The 19768-nt window shown below is 39.0% G+C and overlaps 1 protein-coding gene across 4 annotated transcripts; it reads right to left on the bottom strand.

Moving 5' to 3' along the window:
* Window positions 1-2311: 2311 nt before the first annotated feature.
* Clec1b (C-type lectin domain family 1 member B) lies at window positions 2312-10711 on the bottom strand. 4 transcript variants are annotated; one of them, XM_021191501.1, is made up of 6 exons: window positions 10329-10711; window positions 7373-7468; window positions 6015-6140; window positions 5719-5870; window positions 3945-4051; window positions 2392-2605 (listed from the first exon to the last, which is right to left on the bottom strand). In XM_021191501.1, the coding sequence occupies exons 1-6, from the start codon at window positions 10390-10392 to the stop codon at window positions 2461-2463; spliced, it is 690 nt and encodes a 229-aa protein (XP_021047160.1). In that variant the 5' UTR covers window positions 10393-10711; the 3' UTR covers window positions 2392-2460. The 4 variants fall into 4 exon arrangements, with proteins under 4 accessions (XP_021047161.1, XP_021047162.1, XP_021047160.1 ...); XM_021191502.1 differs by lacking the exon at window positions 7373-7468 and having other exon boundaries at window positions 2312-2605; XM_029535096.1 differs by lacking the exon at window positions 5719-5870 and having other exon boundaries at window positions 2459-2605; window positions 10329-10571.
* Window positions 10712-19768: the final 9057 nt, after the last annotated feature.

Genomic DNA, 19768 nt, shown 5'->3' with positions numbered 1-19768 from the left:
TGTTGCAAATGACACATTCAAGAGGTGATGTAAGGGAACTCACTACTAGGACTACAGTTTTGTAAAAGGTGAATAGGAAAGGAAGAAGGGGACCAACGTTGACATATGCACTACAGGGCTGCTGTCACCCTGTGGCCTAAAGCAGTAGGGAGAATGTTCACTGGGGCTTCGTGGTCTGCCTCACTACAGTGAAGGGCTGGGATACAGATCATCAAGCTTTATCAAACTAAGACACATCAGGAATCGGAATCACACTTCTGACCATAACCCCCTGTGTCTCAGAGGCTGAGTTTGCCCGGAAAATGTATTCATTTGTGTTTAGCTTCCTGAGACATAAGGAGTAGCTGGTGGGGTCATTAGGGACAAATGAAAACTGACCAGCACATTCTGCCAACATTTCCTGTGGTGTTCCTGGCCTGAAAACAGAGTGACTGAACTCCAGATAACCCTCTGCATATTCTATGCTCTACCAGGTAGAGAAAAGAGGAAGAAACCACACCCCCAAATAATATTGTAACTAGCCTAAGGAGCCAGACTTCACCAGCTACTACTCATTTTCCAGTTTCTCTTCTCATTTTAACAGCACTGAAACCAAAGCTTGAATAGTGTTTTCCCAGGACCATCCACTCTCAGGGAAATTTCTGCAAGAGAGTCATTGGTTTCTTCCAACAAAATAAACCCACGTGCTACATGTAGTGTTCTGCCCTTGTTGGTGTTAAATATTTACTGTTTATTATCCATTGCGTTCTTAAAAACTATTTTAACGTTCAGACATAGGATTGATGCTTGGATAGTTATTAGTCCCCACTTGTTTTGTACAAATAGACAGTTTCATACCAGAAGTTCAGCCTTGAATCCCCATCTCCAAAGGGGGTGGGGGAGCCAAGACTTCTCATCTCGCAAGGTCAATATCTTGTTATTTAAAATAAAAATGCCAAATAAATTTTGTTGTTTTCCTGTAGCCCAGAAACCTATCCCCTTAAGAACAGTCCAAAGTAAACTGAAGAGCGGATTTGACGTGCACAGTGTAAAACTAACATTTTTTAACATTTTTTAGTATCACACAGTTGATGCTCTGACCAATATTTTATATTATAACACCAAAGGTCATCACAATTCTTTTCTGGATAGGGTGATCGACTTACTGTATATGCAAGGAAATGGTGTTAGAGGCTAAACTATTTGCTCCAGACCACATAGGGAGTAAGTGTTATTAAATCAATGTTTATTGAAAAGTCTTAAGAGTGGACTGCTTACGACAGGGTCACAGGGAGTGTGTATTAAAAATACAGATTTCCGTATCTCCTCAGCCTTCTGAGTTCCATCTATAGTCCTGCTTAAATATGTTTAGTTTCCACAAAGTCCTCAGCTGAGATAAACTATGTTCATGACCCTGTTTTCTCACAAGTTAAACAAAGGAAGTTGTGGGGAATGACTCTGGGAGAAAGGATGACTTTTGCTTCTTATCCTGTTAGAGGGTCCTCCCCACAGGCCCTATAAATAACTTCTGGGTTATTCAGCAAACACCAAATATAGAACCATTAGGAAAAGAACCAGATTAAAAAAATTCTGCTTCTTCTATCTTATATATCTATTATACAAGATAGGCAATATCATCCCATTTTATTTTATTTTAATATTTTCATATAATTATAAAAATATATTTCATATATTTTCATATTTATTCATATAGTTCATATGTATTTAGTATTTTCATATTCATAAATATATGAATACACACACTTTGGCTTATCCCCCAGCCTCAAACCATCCTATTTTAAGTGTGAGAAAGTGGAAATTAAACAAAATATAAAACTGTCTTATTAGCCAGGCACATGTCTTTAATCCCAGCATTCGGAATACAGAAGAAAGTACCTTGTCTACATAGTGAGTTTGGGGACAGATAGAGCTCCTCTCTCAAAAATAGATAGAAAGATAGATAGATAGATAGATAGATAGATAGATAGATAGATAGATAGATAGACAGATACATAGATAGATAGATAGATAGATAGATAGATAGATAGATAGATAGATAGATAGATAGATAGATAGATAGAATTGCTTAATGGTTGCCTTTCAGTTAAGCGGTCATAACATTTAAACTATTTTACATATTCCAATCTTTGTTATTTCTGCTATCCCATGGTGTCTTTCTTAACTTAGATATTTTGCACAGTGTTAACTCACTTGTGCCCTAATTTAATTTTAGTTTTATGTGTGTATATTTGAAGACACAATGGATTACAACAAGCTAAGAAAATGAGAGATGGATGATAAAAAGAAAGTTATTGGAAAAGCTAGAGATCTGCTGACATGCTGGTTATTTTAATATACAGAGAAAGGATCAGACCTATGATATAAGGATGATATAAAAAACAAAATAAGCAGTTTTATGAATACAGAGTTCTTTTGTCCAGATCTTTTATTGCATGATCAAGCACTTATCCTGTCCATCCATTAAAGCAGTTGGTCCACTCTTGTCATGCCAGCATTTCTCTCACATATTAAGAAATGTCTCTCTTTACAGGAAGCTGGATGGATTTTTCCATTATGAAGATAAGCACAATTCATGTTTTCTTCTGTATTCCCAGAAAGATCAATCCTACAAATAATTTTTTAAAAAGGCAGATTGCATGATTTTTAGAAATACAAATAAATAAGGAAGCAAAGGACATGCAAGTTTTGTTGATCAAACTAGAGGCTTGGGGTAAGGAAACAGCATTCTCAGCATTCTCTGCCTGCTTCTGAGTATACAGTATGACACATAAAAAGCCAGTAACAATTTAATACAGTGTTTAAGTCAAGGAGAAAGTCAATGCTAAGTTCCTGGGGGTCCAGAGGAGGAGACACATCATAATCTCATATGCCAGGCAAATCTTTATCTACAATTCACCTTGGGCCAGTTTGGGAAGAAGAGTGCGTTTAAAATAAGCAATGAGAGAAGAGGCCTTTGATCCTGAGAGGGCTCGATGCCCCAGTGTAAGGGAATGCCAGGGCAGGGAAGTGGGAGTGGGTGGGTTGGTGAGCAAGGGGAGGGGGCATGGGGTAGGGTGTTTTCAGAGGGGAAACCAGGAAAGAGGATAACATTTGAAATGTAAATAAAGAAAATATCTAATAAAAATAAAATAAGCAGTGAGGAAATGGCAAGTTCTTATAGAGTTAGCAGCTAGCTGCACAAGATGGGGAAAATCTCAAGGAACTGTAAGGTGGCTAAATACGACAGAGGTGAGATGTAACAGCACTGGGTAAAAATAGATTTTCACTAGACTATTGCATGGTAATTGTCCAAGAGTTTGCCTCTATTCTCTGAATCACTGTTTACAATGACCAACAAGGAAATTTGCTAAATACACTTGGCAGACACCTATAGATGCCAACTAGTTAGCAAATGATTGAGGTCTATTCTGTTTTAAAACCCAAATTCCAGGGAGGAGAAATTGGTAAGATGCTTACAGATAAGCAGAAAGTGGCAGAAAGTATAAGAACTGGGAAGAAATAAAAACGGTGAAGAGAAAACAGAGCGGGTGTGTGCTGAAAGAGGCCTAAGGGATAAGCTTGTTATCAAAGCACAAAAGAATCAGATAAAGTTTTCAGACACACACACACACACACACACACACACACACACACGGCTGCCTGAAGAGAGAGAGAGAGAGAGAGAGAGAGAGAGAGAGAGAGAGAGAGAGAGAGAGAATGAATCAGTAGTTGAAATAAATAGGGACAATATAAAAATGAATCACTATTTGCATAAGAGGAGACAGAGGAGAGAGTAAAATTGCCCATCAGTGCTCTCTGGTTAGGAGTAGACTACACATGACTAGCATCTACAACCCACAGTGGAGCAGAGGCATCTCAACTTTCAGGCAACTTATGTTCAACAAAAAAGATCTGGGAGTCAAAGTTTTGAATAATGCCTTCAAGCTGAGCTTCCAAAGACTTACGAGTTCTTGCGAAGAACTGAGCTATCTTCCCACATCCAGTCTTTCTTAGAGTTCTGTCGTGATAGTCCAATCCAACGGACCGAAGTAATCCTTTCTGCAATGTAGTCCTGTAGCAAGCATAAATCCATGACCTGTTAATTCCCTCCGCGGCAATTTCACAATAAAGCCTTTCACAAACAACTAGAATTACGCATCTGGGTTGGTATAGTGGATTGTGTCTCATGTCTAGGATTTTGCTAATTTGAGTTGTTTTGAGGTATTCAAAAGTATGTGGAGCACATGAGAAATTGTATTAAGCAGGTAAAATGCTAGTCTTCCTAGGGTATTTATAATGTATGTTTATATTCCCTAACTATTGAAGATTTGAGTCCCAGGGAAACTTATAAATATGATTCAAGTGGGGGGAAATGCATCACTTACAGACAGCAAGAATTACGTTGTCAATGAGCTTTGCAGTCCCTGAAATTAAGTTATTGGATTGTATTAATTTTATTATACATGAAAATGTTAATTTGTTTTAGTTGGATGGCTAAAAGAACTATGGGTGTCTTTCTCAGCAAAATTAGTATATAGCATGCATCTACCATTCCTGATTTATATGTTTCTATTCTTTCGACTTTTAGATAGATTCTCACTGTGTAGCCCAGGCTGGCCTCAAATGTGTGATCCTGACCTCAGCTATAACTACATAAACACACCTCCACATCTGGCTCTGATGCACTCTTTCCTGCCTAGTTATAATTTACTGTTTGTTTGTTTGTCTGTCTGTTTGAAGTTAGGGAATTTCAGTTTTATAGAGGACATATATTCAGGTCCTGGAGTGGTCCTGGTATATATAGATTGACTATTAGATGAATGGACAATCAATCTCTTAGAAAGAAAAGCAAAGGAAAGTCATGTGTTCGTTATGCCTTTATGTGTCCCAGAATAGCAGGTAAGAATCCACTCTTGGAAAGCAGCAGCAGCAGCAACAACAACAATAACAATTGGTTTGTGCTAGTAGACAGATATGTGACACTCAGAATAGCATTCCACTGGAGGTTCTGTGTGAATCTCAGTTCCCTAATGTGTGAGCCAACCACCACCTTTCTACTAGTCCATCAACTGCTGATCATTTCTTTAAAACATATCTACACAGACATATATGTTTGTACACTGCCCAAGATGCCTCTCTGTGAGACTTGATGAAAAAAAATCCAACCAATATTTAACTTTAATGTCTTCTCAAAAAGTTATTGCTTCTTAACTTTAATCTCTTCTAAAAATGATATTACGTCTTTGTTATATTACAGATTTTCAAGTGGTGTAGCCTGGAGTAATGAGAGGCAGAGCACGCTTCATGTCTCCAGTTGCTCTCTTTTTAATGGACTTGATGTTCTAGGACACTCTCCTGTTTTGACTGAGTCAATTTATTTAGTTAATTTAATTTTTAAACTTCTCTGTGAGCCTGGGCTTACAGCATGGGGCAAAAAGTCATGCAAACTGGAATAAGTGTGCTGGGAGCATCCCAGGCAGACTTATCCAGTGTCTGATCCAGTGTCCACTTTGACAATTAGGACGGACCGCTACAATCCAATCTCGCTGAAACACTTTAGCAATGTTCTGTAATAGGACTGGATTGAATATTTAAGCTCTGTAGTTCTTACCACGCTTCCTAAACTTCTCGGAGGAGCACACAGTGCAAACCATTAAGAAACACATGAGAAGGAAAAAAGAAAGCAGTTCAAAGTTTCCCCTTAGCGTTCCCAAATGCTTGACATGGGACCCTCCTTACCAGGGTGCTCTGGCTGGCGCTCTTCACAAGCGTTGCATTCTGCTCATTGCAATACTCCCTGCTCTCTTCCCATGTTAGGTTACGCCTGAAGAACCCGTAGCAACTGTCTCCATGGTATCTCCACTTCGTGGCGCAGGGGCTGCACTTGTGCTCTGAAGGTGAGACCGAGTATGGTGCTGACAAAACCTAACCAAAGCTTTTCCCACCCGCAACGTTCCTGCTCGGGTGGACTTCTCTCCAGTTACCATGACAGATGTGCATTGCTTGGAGAAATGAGGTTTCTAAGCCAGACTTACCAAAAGTGTTCTTTGTCTTGATTTCTGACTGTCTAATCAACTCTTGGCAGAATTTCTTGGCCAGTTGGTGCAGAGTGTCTGAGAGATTTTCCTTCTCCGCCAGTAGATACTTTTGCTGTGTGACTGCTAGATGTAGAAATGAGATAAATTACATCTGGGTCTCAAGGTCAGAAAGATGATGGCAGGATTCTTGAGTGAACTTTCATTTTTATAAACTTGCCAGTAGCTAAAGAGTTCACCAGATATACAAAACTCGTGTGAATTGACTCGTGAGAGAGTCCCGAGATAAAAACATGTGACTAAGGCAGCTGTTCCAATATTTCCTGGACAGGTTTCTAAGCGGGCTTTATAGAGATGAGAAGCCTTGGGTTTTGTATTCTGTTCTACATAGAATATTGAATTAATCCATCTAAAAATGTATTTTCAGATGGCTGTTCTAACCAAATAGAAAAGTGGTTCTTAACCTGTAGGTCATGACCTATTGGGCCAAACAACCTTTTTTACAGGGGTCATACTGCATATCAGACATTTACAGTATCATTCATAACAGTAGCAAAGTTAGAGTTAAGAAGTAGCAATGAGCATAATTTTATTATAGGGGTTACCACAGCATGAGGAACTTGTGTAGAACCCCAGGGAAATACGTAGACTTTTCAGTCTGGTTAATTTTGCTGCATTGTTTCTTATTTGCAAGTTCTTTATGAAACATTTTACATTAATAATAATAATTATATTGACTAACACATGAAAAAGAATGCATATTATATTTTATGGTGTTTAAAATGCTTTTATATCCATGTAAACAATATAAGGAGTAAAGAATTCTAAAATATATTAAAAACAGGAAAATAAACAAATTAGTAACACAAATTATGACATGACCTTATAAAGTCTTATTATTAGATAGTCATGAACAGAAAACCGATGTGTCAGTAAATAAAATGGGGTTTTCCGTATAGAGACTAGAATAAGCAAGATTTCACATAAGAAGACACAGGCTTTATTTTTGAAACGGGGAAAGTTCTAGATTGCTCAGGCCTCAGATTAAGCAAGGCAGAGAGGGAGAAAGAAAGGTAGTTTGGATTCTTAGTGTGGAGGATCTTAAATGCCAGAAATACATTTTGAAAGTAAGTTTAACTATGGAAAAAAATAAAAGTGATTTGAATCAGGGGGGGGGGGGAAATCTGTCCCTTCTGAGTTTTCCTCTGATGAGGTTATATCCACAACAGCATTGAGGACAATCAGAGCAGGTGACAAACAGAGGAGCAAAGACAGTTAGGAAGCTTAGTATAATACGCCAGGAACTTGTGGCTATTGCTTTCCTCAGATCAAAACACTGGCAAAGAGCCAGTACTTACACATGATTCCCAGAGCCACGAGTCCAACAACCAGCCCCATGGATGAGATCAGCAGAACTAAAGCTGCCACACGCCACCAAGAAGAGGCAGGTTCAGCTGTGGGAGCACAGAAAAGGCGCAAAGAGAAGACTGTCAGGTTCTCCTGGGCTTCTTGGGATTGTCTAAATAATATATCATAAATATATAATAATAATATATTAATGTATAATATATAATAATAAATATATCATAAACACCATTGTAAGCTATGTGTGGGAAAGCTTGGGACACGGAGGCAGAAAGATCAAGAGTTCAAAGCCAGCCTTGGCTACGTAGCAAAATCAGTACCAGTCTAGGCTATATGAGATCCTGTATCAAAACTCAATAAAACTTTGGCTATTGAGATAGCTTAGCAGGTAAAGTACTAACTACATAAGCCTGACAACCCGGGTTTGAGTCCTGGAATACAGGGCAGAAGGAAAGAACCTACTGTGATCTTAACTGCATTCCGTTAGTGACCATTCTCAATAAGAATGACTTCATTTATACCACCCATCCATTACTACTCTCTATGGCTTATTCTCTGTCTATTCTAAAATACAACTGGTTACCAAGGCCACATATATTTGGTTTTATGTTGTGTTGTTGCTTTTGGTTTTTGTTTTTCTTACTTTTTGGTTTTGGGGGATTTTTTTTTTTGGTTTTTTGTTCTTGTTTTTGTTTTTGTTTTTGCATCCCTGTGCCAATTAGTAGCTTTGGCATCTATCAGGTGGGTAAACTTAAGCAGGAAGCTGCTGACAGGGATCAGTCCAGGTACTGATAGAGACTTCTACATAAGGCATCCAGTGATTAGAGAAATTCCTCAGCAGACTTCCCTCTGAGGGAACAGAGAGAAGGGGTTGGCACTCCCTATGGCCAGTGAAACACTCTAAACTCTCTTAATTCCTGAGGCCAGAGAGAAAGAAAGGTAAAGAAAGGAAAAGCATACATACATGTACACATACATGCACACTGAAAGGATGAAGTTAAAAACAGACTTCAGTAACTTCATACATACAAATACAGACAGACAGACATATACATATACATATTCACACATAGAATGGATGAAGCAAAGCTCCAGCAAGCAGACTCCAAATTTTTCATATATTCAGATCCATAAATATATACACACAGTTGGTGAGTAGAGCAAGCGCCAACATACACCTACACAAGCTTTACATATATACATACATACAGATTTAATGGATGGGACAAAGTTCCAACACACTCTTACACACTCTACCCATAGACATGCATACACATACATATATACATATATACTTGAGGGTGGAAGAAACAATGTTCCAACATACCCTTACACAAACTTTACATGTATACGTACATACACATAGTTGATGGATGGAAGGAATAACTGTTCCAACAACTTTATTCTTTCTTCCATGGCTTATATATTCCAGCAAAATCTTTCAAGCAGTATAAAATTACAACATGATTACATTCTAGTTTTCTTCTAGAGAACGACTATGAAAAAACATATGTTCTCCTGTACCTTTACAAGAAATGACATTACGTAGCATAGGCAAAGAAAACAAATTGTTCCCAAGAACCCATGTACATATGTAACCAAGCAACTTGTTATAGATTAACAAAGTGTGAGCAAGCAAGGAAGTTTCTCTCACTAGCAGGCAGCAATTTGCAGTCACAAGAATAAGATTAATTATTTTATTGTTTATCTTTACAAGTAATCTTATAAGAATCTTAAAAGAATCACAAATTAAACTTTTATGTAAAAATAAGTCCTATCTACTTTAAACCCTCAGAATACACACCTACTTAATAAAATCATATTAGGAAGCTAAGGGCAAAAATGGGTGTAAGAAATCAATTATCACCAGTCCAACCTCAGTAAGAGTCACGCCAGTCAGTGCTGCCATTGTTCTTGTTCCCTGACCTTAAAAAGCCCTTAGCTTAGCTAATGAGAGTGTGCCTTTCTGAACTTGAAATTGTTCCCTAAGGTTTCTTATATCAGAAGCAGTAGTAAAAACATCTTAACTTAGCTTCACTAACAATTTTATTTTTCCAAATGTTTTCTAAGTCATTGCTGACAATCTACATCTCTCAAGTTCTTTTCTAGGTAATTGAATCATTAATCTGCTGGAACAGATTAATACCTGAAAGAGGGTAAACATTATTTTGTAAGAGCCAGAGATACTGTCCAGTGAGGGGCTGGACTCCTTGGCGTTTTCACAGGGACGTGAGGGCAGCAAGCAGAGCAGAAGTCCATAACAGCATGAAGTTCTCAGGACATGGAGTTCTCTCTGGGTCATACCCATTGAGGCTGTGCTAACCACATTCCATGGCTTCTAAAGTCATTTGTCATTCCTCTTACATGGCCCTATTCTCCTCCACAATTACTTTCATAGGCAACTGGTGGAGAACTGTGTCTTCTGGTGTCCAGAAATTTGATGTTGTTTTTAAAAGGACAAAAAAAATACATTTTTTATGTTACATAAATGTTTACTTATGAAATATTTACATATTGAACAACACTATGACCCAGAGACTTTATATCATTTTAAACAGAAAAGGAAGGAAAGACTTCAGATTATAAAACACTTCCCTCCAGAATATTTAAAAAAAAACTCTCATGTTTTCTAATCAAGTCATGCAACAAATATATTCCTTTAAAATGTGAAGACATTTGAGTTTTGAAACTGTCCTTCCCTTTGTTCTACCAGCTTCTAAGCCCCCAGTATTGCATTCTAATAGCCTTAGTACAATGCTCCCTCTTCTGTGTTTACTGCCTGTATTCTAACTATGTCTGCAGCAGCTTCTGCAGGCCCCACTTGTATGCTTCAGAAAGAGAATATCATTCAGGAAAACACAAATAAGTTTAAGCACCCTGTCACTAGGAGACAGAGAGTAGGAGTGACCCATTTCCCTAATGCCCAAATTGCGGATTGACCCTTCTTACCTGAGCTGAGAGCTTGTTTCCGGGGCTTGATGTTTAAGGTGATATACCCATCTTCATCCTGCATGGCTCCCCTTGAACAGCAACGAGCTCAGAGATCAGTGACTTCTGCAGAACTCACCCAGTGTCCACCCTTAGAGTTTCAGTGCCTGCCAGTGTGGGATCCTTCTCTCCCGGTGGTGTGGGGCCATATACACCAGGACACTTGGGTTTTGTTTTGCTTTGTCTTGTTTTCCAGGAAGCCCTTTCATGGATGTTCAGAGATACGTGGACTTGAACCTAAAAACAAAAATAATAATAACTTGTGGTGAAAGAGTGGATGCGAGGCTCGTTTCCTGCTCTCTTATCTTCAGCTCTGAGTGAAGGGATGTTCCATCCTGAGGGAGTATCCTGTCAAATGACAAAGTTCACGCTTCATCTTAACCCTAGGAAAGTGAGTAAGTGAGCTGATTCCTCATAAAAACTCATGGATAAAAATGCCTGTAGGTATACAGCATCTACTGTGACTTCAAATCTAAAATCATTTTAAAAGAAAGATAGAATAATGTATAACCTTATCATTTATACTATCTGGTACGAAATTACACAGTTACAATCCTACAGTAGAATGCACTTCTCCTTTTTATGGCCTAAAATTCACTTAAATTCTTGCATCCAATATAAGTCATTTTATTTAAAAAAAAAAAAAAATGAGGGCTGCAAGTGAAGCAGACCTCAGATTGCTTAGTCCTAGACACTGAAGGGAAAAAGAGTCAAGTAAATACAAAACTCATCACAATATACATTCCTTAGATAATATTTAAAATGAAATTCTTGGATTAAATAAAACTAGATTGCAATGACACCGTTTAAGTTTGAGTGTGGTTTTGCTCAGTGACAGAACTGTTTGTAGGGGTGGGGGATGCTGGTTTCCTTTTAATCACAGTGTCATAAATACTCCATCATTTAGCTCTGTAGAAATGGGCTTTCAATAATTACACTGGCTTACAGTGACAGCAGCTACAGGAGCACCATACGGAGTTCGCCAGGGTGGTCATTGCAGGAATATTGCCTGCTGCCTGTCTTGTCATTAGCCTAGCACTTATTTAATTTTGTAGCACATAATTCTGCTAAATCTCCATGGCTGGTGAAACACCCTCTTTCAAAGCTCCTGGCACTGCCCTTCTTCCTTGTTAAGAGAATCCAGTCTTCATCATGAAGACCATCCAGGACCTACTGACAGGAGTTTACTTGCCTCTGTTCATTTTGGTATCTTCTACACGGCTTTATTTCTTTTCCTACTTGCTCTCTGCTTCATTCTCAAATTTTTGTCACAACAAGGATTCTGCATTTTGAAGTGTCTTTCGCTCACACCTCCAATGATTTCAGGAAGCCAACAGCCTATTCACCAATTGCTGCTGCTATTTGCATAGCTTCCACTTCAGCCAAGAGTCTCCATCTTCCTGGCAGAGGGTGATATGCTAGCTAACAGTCTTCCAGCAAAGTCTGGGATGACCTCTTCCTTCCTCTCTTCCTCTACCCATTATCTACTCACACACTGACTTCAAGCATGCTTTCTTCCCCTACTGTCTTGTTTCAGTGTCTTTACTTAATTATGTACAGAATAACACAATGTAATTGAATGAGTAATTTCAGCTTAATGAAGAGAAAAGGGGGTACAGAGCTTATAATTCTAAAGATACCTTTTCCAGAAAAGTTTCACTCCGTTCTCTTAGAAATGAAATTAATCCATTAAAAATGTAATCAGTGAATTAAATTAAATATGTAACACTGAGCTCTAAGGACATAGGGAATTAAGGTACACATTTTCTTATTAACTAATGTAAACCTTAAGAAGTAACTAAACATAATAATTACTTTGCTTTTAAGTTTCCAGATTTTCTGAGGTTTGCAAAGCAATGTTAATTATTAGAGTCCTGTTTGTTCTTGAAAAACACAAGGAGAGCAGGCTTACTTCACTTTACAGGTCTATTAGTTCATGGAACTGTCCTTTTAGCGTCAAAAGAAGGTACATCTAAGATGGATAAACCGGAGTCCTAGAGGAATGATACTCCTCCCTACAGCCACAGTTAAACTCTTTCTGCTGGTTCTTTCTTCTTTCTCATTGTAATTTGTCACTGCTGTTTGATTCCTCAGTTACTCTAGTCACAATCTTCTTCTCCCTAGATCTATAACCCACTAAATAATATACCTGCCTTTATGTGCATCCTATTCTCCAAGCACAGCATTTGGTGTTAGGATCATACACACAGATACCGGAGAGCTGCAGGGTCAAAAAGCCTCCAATAGTACTCATTCTGTTTACATATACTGTGAATGTAAGTTAAGTTATATAATAAAAAATAAATAAAACCAAGATGCAAAGAAGAAAAAACAAGCCATGCTTTTCTTCTTTCTTTTACACAGTTCAGAATCTGGTTAGGTATTTCTTATCCAAAACAAAACCCACCTTGGCATTTCTTATTCCTACTTAAATATCCATTTCTTCTTTTCTTCATTCAAAAAAATGATAACAAAAACAAAGCAAGTCAAAATTCCTCCTTCAATATTTCCTGATGAAAGCTTATTTTCAGAATTTAAGAAACACTGTCATGTGAATTGCGTTTATTTCCTTTCAATCACATACTAATTATCTACAAGACAGTGACATCGGTGCTTAGTATTCATGGAGACAATGTGGCACTGGACCTAGGGAGCACAAACTTGCAATTTGACTAGATAATCTTGATTTTTGACACTGATACCTACTACACAAGAGTTCGCACTCTTGTACCTTATTCACACATAGTAATACATTTTTAATTTAATTTATTTTCCCTTGTTTTGGTGTTTGGGATTCAACTCCAGAGCCTTGTAAGTATCAGACTAGCACTCTAACCACTGTGATACCCATCCTGATCACACATTAAACCGTTGCTGTTTTATCCCCAGAATGATGTGCTCTAGCGATTGACATACAGTTACCACTCAGTCAATATTTGTTGACTAAATAGATGATTGTACACCTGGAAACCTCTTTAAGCCTGGGGATTTAAGACTATGGTCACATTTCATTTAAAAAGTGGCAACATTTCTGCAGGTTTCAAATTCTTTCGGCTCATTAAGATGTCTTTCAAATTTCGGTGTTGTCCAGAAGCATCACCTGTATTTATGGAAAAAGAATGGGTGATAGATCCGTGATCTGAGTGACAAGGACCAGAAAGGACGGTGGGCCTGTAACCTGGTGGATAAGACTCACCAAGATACAATAGCAGCAAGAGACCCTGGGAAAGAAAAAGTCAATGCATTAGGAGGCATGGGCCACTGTGGACATTGCTACATTGTCTACAAACGAAAATGAAATGAGTGCTTTGTAGCTTATGATCAGTATTTTCACTTCAAAGTCAATGTCCTTTTACCAGTACTATCGCTCCACTCTCTGCTCCTCACCCCCACCACCCCTGCCCCACCACCTACCCCTCACTCACTCCATCCCCACCCCCACCCCTTCTCTACCCCTCACCCCTATCCCTTACCGCTCACAGCTCACACCACCACCACCACAGCCCCATCCACATACTCCTCACCCCATCCCTCCCCATCCCCGCTCTTGCCCCACCCCTTGCCCCTCACCCAGTCCAGTCCTTCCTCTCACCCTAGCCTTCATCCCTAATCTTTACCTCTCAGCCTCCAGCACTAAAATTGTGGGTTCACCTTTGGCTTTTTAACCTCGTGTGCACGCACATGAAATGTTGATTATCTTTGGAAAATGACAGGATTTCCTGTGTGGGAAACAAAGCATAATTAACATTCATTCCTTCACTTTCAGGAATCTTAAACATGTGAATTTTTAAGAAATGTGTTTTATTTAAAAGTTGTTGAATTTACTCTATCAGCCAACTTAGGCAGATAGCTCAGTTACATAACAGAAGAAGAAAACAGTGACCTGCAACCATATTAACGTTACCTGGAATGTGCCCAAAAAATGCTAAGTGAAATGTTAATTGACAAATGTGTCAGATAAAAATTCCAAAGACAGGGAAAAATCACAAAGTACAGAAAGAAACAGGGAGTGATTACCAGGCAAGGAAAATATCTCGATAAAGATAGCAAAGGTCGAATAAGTATGGTATAGCGAAGTTAAAAAGTCTGTGGTCAAGCCTAGAGCTTCATGCCAGCTTGAATTGAGATTTAAAATGTTAAGTCACAGTGAAAGCTGCATTGCAGAGATGATTAGCCAGTGCATGATCCAAACCTGTGTTTATGCATCACTATGAATGTTCCAGGAACTATGAATGTCCCAGACACTGTTCTGTTTTCTGGGGTCAAATAGAACACAGAGGTTGTGTGTGGAGGGCGGCGAGCGAGCACACTAATAAACAAGCAGAGGAAGCAGAGAGTACTTCCAGTCTCGTCATCATGCTATGAAGGAGGCTGGGGAGGTGGTTCAGTGGGTAAAGTGCCTGCTGCCCAAGCACGAGGATCTGAGTTTCATCTCCAGAACCCACTTAAAAACTAGAGGCTGTGTTGGCTCTTCGTATAACTAAGAAGAGGCCAGACATGTCACATCCCTAGAGATTATTGGCTAGATATCCTGTAGGTCACAATAAGTGACCTACAGGATCTATCATAGCTCTTATCTCAAAAAACAAGATGGGGAGCTATTGAAGATGTTGGATGCCAATCACGGGCTTTCACTGTATGCACATAAAAGTCCTTGTACATGTACACATACTCATATGAGCACACCCATGGACCATGCACGGAACCACACACACAGTGCCTTGAAGGAAAATAAATCACTGTAATAGAATGTAACTAGTTGAAACCCTTGGGTTGGTTTCTTCTGGTCTCACAGTACTTCAGCAACTGAATATAGTAACTTCTTCCATTTTAAGAATCACCTACATTAAATCAAATTTACCTCAGCTGTGGGGGGTGAGGGATGGTGGCTTTTACTGTAGATATTCTATATATGCAATTTTTACTAATGAGGAAATTAGGCAGGCTTAGTAGTAAATGCCTGTGATTTTATTGCTATAGAGACAGCCAGACAGGAGGAGGAGGGTGAGGGCTATCTGGACTTCATTCTGAGATCTTGTTCAAAACAAAATAAGACATGCACAAAATTGAAAGGTTAATTTTCACACAAAAGATTACAGCATTAGTAGCTTTGAGCCAGGATTCATGAGTATACCTTGACAATTCTTTATTTTAAAAACAGATAGAATCAGGTTTCTAACTAAATGCCACCCTCTATTTATCCTCTGCCTCCTCCTTGTGGCCATTTTCACTTCTTGCTGATTTTATTTTGTCTATGCTTCCATTTGGGTCTTTGGTACCTCTGTCTTTGATCTTTAGTTTTTCTTATATAAATCTGAATTATTGTGGACTGGATACTAGCTAGTCTAGTCTGTCACCCGGCAGTGTTCTCCTGCTGTAAACTCAGTCTATGGGGAGCAGAGTGATTGCTGAAGAACACAGAGAGTTCTGAAGAACACGGGGCTTCACTTCTTATCACATAAACTCAGCATTTATTTTTTAAATACAAATCGCCTTCTACAGTTACTCCCAAGTTATGCTGTTTCATACATTGAGTAGCACTTTATGATTGATTTTATATATATATATATATATATATATATATATATATATATATATATATATGCAAGACAGTCTAAGGTGATTCCAAGTTGTTTATTTGAGGGTTTGTGGCAGTTTTAATGTGTGTGTGAACACATGTGTTCAGGTGTCTATGGAGTCAGTCTATAAGAGGGTGTCAGATCTCCTTGGACTGAAATTACAGGTAGTTGTGAGCCACACAATATGGATTTTGGGAACCAAACTCAGGTCCTCTGAAAGAGCAGCATGTGCTCTTAACCACTTGAGCACTCTTTTTGGCCCTGTGACAGAACTATTTTTAATTAAATTTGTTCTATGACCAATTAATTAATTATATAATTATTTATTCATTCATTTATTTGTTTTTGAGACAAGGTTTCTTTGTGTAGCCCTGGCTAATCTGTAACCTGCTCTATAGAACAGGCTGGTCTCAAACTCACAGAGAACTGCCTACCTCTGCCTCCTGAGTGTAGGGATTAAACATGTGTGCCACCACTGCCCTGCCATTTAATATACATATCTAATATATTCTAATCATCCAAACTCTCACATTTTATTATCTCCTTCTCATGTCTGTCAACTTCAAAATCCCCCTTACAGATGACCCTTCGCAAATTCATGTCTCTTTGTTTCACTTCATGACCCACATATTTTAACCAGGGCCAGCATACGACCATGGGAATTTGGCTGAAGATTTGTAAGCATAGAGTTCTTGTTTAATGAGATGAAGAAATATACTGGGGAACGTCATTCATTTTTGAGATTTTAAGTTTGAACTCATATCTAACCAACTTGTAGATAGACATCAAGATATGGTCAGTGGGTAGTTGGGTGTAGATAGGCACCAAGACATGGTCAATGACTGGATGTTCCATCCCTTATCATTGGTTTGGAAGATGTAGCTCTAAGGCTGAGCGTGAGAGACAAAAAAGGCCAGGAGCTGAATGCTGGCCCATATCAAACCCAAGCAAGGGCTTGTCTTAGTTTCATTTCTTGTTGCTGTGATTAAATAATCTGAGGAAAAGAAACTTAAATAATAAAAGCTTCATTTTGGATTACAATTCCAGAGGGTAAGAATCATTTATGGTAGGGAAGGCATAGGAAATGCAATGAAGATCCAGCAAGAGGAGGAGAAATCAGGCTAGGCACATTTCATTTGTTCGAAGGAAACAGAGAACAAACAGGAAGTGGGGGCTGACTTTACAGCTCAAAGCCCTCCAGCAGTAATGTGCTTCCTCCAGCAAAACTCCACCTCTTAAAACTTCCAGCAATAGATGTGGAGCAAGGGAAACACTCCTTAACTGCGGGTGGGATTGCAAACTTGTACAATCACTCTGGAAATCAATCTGGTGTTTTTTCAGAAATAGTTCTACCTGAAGACACAGTGATGCTGCTTCTGAGAATATACCCAAAAAAATACCGTATCACAAGGACACCTGCTCCACTATGTTCACAGCAGTCTTGTTTATAATAGCCAGAAACTAGAAACAACCCAAATGTCCATCAATTGAAGAATGGATGAAGAAAATGTGGTTCATTTACACAACGGAATACTATTCAGCTATTAAAAACAGAGACATCAAGAATGTTGCAGGCAAATGGATGGAACTAGAGAATATCATCCTGAGTGAGGTAACCCAGACCCAAAAGGACATGCATGGTATGTACTCACTGATAAGTAAATATTAGCCATAAAGTACAGAATGTTTACGATATACCTCACAGACCCAAAGAACTTAAATAAGAAAGAAAGCCCAAGTGAGGTTGCTTGAATACCACTTAGAAGGGGGAACAAAATAGTCATGGGTGGCAGGGGAAAGGAGAGGGGAAGGGGAAGGGATAGTAGGGCAGGATCAGATGTGGAAAGAGAGAGGAGAGAGGCCTAGTGGACCAGAGAGTTATGTGGGACCAGGTTAGGAGTGGGGGAATCTCTAGGCAGTCCCTAAGACCAGGGATGGGGGAGGCTCCCAAAAGTCAATGCAGGTGACCTTAAGAGTCTACCTCCTGTAGCCAGTCAGAACCCTGAGTGGGGGGATAAGAACACCAACCCACCCACAAAACGTTGGCTAAATATTTGTCTGGTTTAAAACAAATGCAGGGACAAAGAGTGAGCAGAGACAGAAGGAATGGCCAACCAATAACCAGCCGAACTTGAGACCCTTGTCATGGGCAAGCACCAATCCCTGACACTATTAATGATATTTCATTATGCTTACAGACAGGAGCCTAGAATAATTGCCCTCTGATAGTCTCTACCCAGCAGTTGACTGAAACAGACACAGATACCACAGCCAAATGTTGGCTGGAAGTCTGGGACCCTTATGGAAGAGTTGGGGGAAAAGATTGAAGGCTCTGAAGGGGATAGGAACTACACAGGAAGACCAACAGTGTCAACTAACCTGGATCCCTGGGAGCTATCCAAGACTCAGCCACCAACTAAAGAGCATACAGGGACTTAGACCAAGGACCCTAGCACATATGTAGCAGAGGGCTGCCTGGGCCTGCCTCAGTGGAAGAAGATGAGCCTAACCCTGTAGAGACTTGATAGGCCAGGGGTAAAGGGGAGGTGGTTGTGGGAGGGACTCTGTGAGGAGTGACCAAGAGGAGGGCAGCATTTGGGATATTAATTAATTAATTGAAAAAAAATCCTTCCATAATTCTTCCAAACATTGCCATCAGCTGGGAACTAAATGTGCAGATAAATGATCCTGTGGAAGACATTTTACTTTGAAACCACAATAGGAAGAACTGGTTAAACCAATAGGGGATGTTGGGAGTGGATGACATAAGAAGAAAATCAAGAGACCGGTGTCTGGGCAATAATATGTTTGAAGAAGACTTAAATAAAGAAAATAATGATTCCACATGCAACCTATGTGATCAGAAAGATTTGTCCCAGGAAATACTCACTGAACATATTTATGTGAAGGTTAAAGAAAACATATTCATATCAGAGTTTTTGATTTATATATTATAAGAAATTCTGGAGCCCTGAGAAGAGAAGGAAGGCAGAGAGACAGCTTCTTGAACGCTTCTGTGGTTAACAGCATTGGAGAAATGATGTGTTCGTATGTGGAAGGTATGAATAAGATTTGTTGTTGTTTTGGAGATCAAAGGTATGTCATGTGTATAGAATAAGGTGCATGAACAAGTAGATATGAATTAAAATATAACTTGAAATATTAATGATGACTTAAAGAAAAGAATCACACATACAAAATCCTTGAGTAGCTTTGTGGATGAGATAGAATTTAAAATACAGATGGAGAGTTGGCATAGATAAGAGCTGGTATGACTTAACCACTGTTGGAAGGAACCCAGCTTCTGTTCAGGGGTAGTTTTTTGGTGTATTTGACACAGCAGAGAGTATTTCTAAGATAATATTGAAGTAGGTTATCAGCAAAATTTAAGGGGAAAGAAAGCAGGTTTGATAATTGAGAAACAGAAGTAGTGAATGATCTTCTTAGCAACTATAACACTGGCTAATTATAATTCTAAAGTCAGCAATTGACGTGGTCACATTCAGCCACCATTATGCAAGAGGAGCACAGAGAGAGGGCATTGAAGCCATGTCGTACGTCTGAGTGCAGATGATGGGGGAAATAAGCAAGAAAGTTGTGGCTGTTGTGAGAAAATGGTTATTGTTGTCAATCCTGGTACACAGTCTAAGCAAAGCTTAGTAGAAACTGAGAATAAACTCTGACAATAAAAATGTTGTAGGAGCTTGAACTTCATATCCCAACTGACATCAAATTCTATGGCCATAAAACTGCTACTGGAGTGAGCTGGAGAGAAGGTAGTTTCGGGGTCAGACAACATTGGCCCACAGATTTGTGGTTATG

This window comes from Mus pahari, chromosome 2 (genome assembly GCF_900095145.1).
Source record: "Mus pahari chromosome 2, PAHARI_EIJ_v1.1, whole genome shotgun sequence".
NCBI classification, from domain to species: Eukaryota; Metazoa; Chordata; class Mammalia; order Rodentia; family Muridae; genus Mus; species Mus pahari.
The sequence above is the reverse complement of the archived record's forward strand: the minus strand, read 5'-3'. Positions and strand labels throughout refer to the sequence as shown.

Coding starts and splice junctions, on each gene's coding strand:
- Clec1b (XM_021191501.1), bottom strand. CDS start 10,392: ATGCAGGATGAAGATGGGTATATCACCTTAAACATCAAGCCCCGGAAA. Junction 6,141..7,372: donor CGTGGCTCTGGGAATCATGT/GTAAGTACTGGC, acceptor TTCTACATCTAG/CAGTCACACAGCAAAAGTAT. Junction 2,606..3,944: donor TCAGTTCTTCGCAAGAACTC/GTAAGTCTTTGG, acceptor AATTATTTGTAG/GATTGATCTTTCTGGGAATA.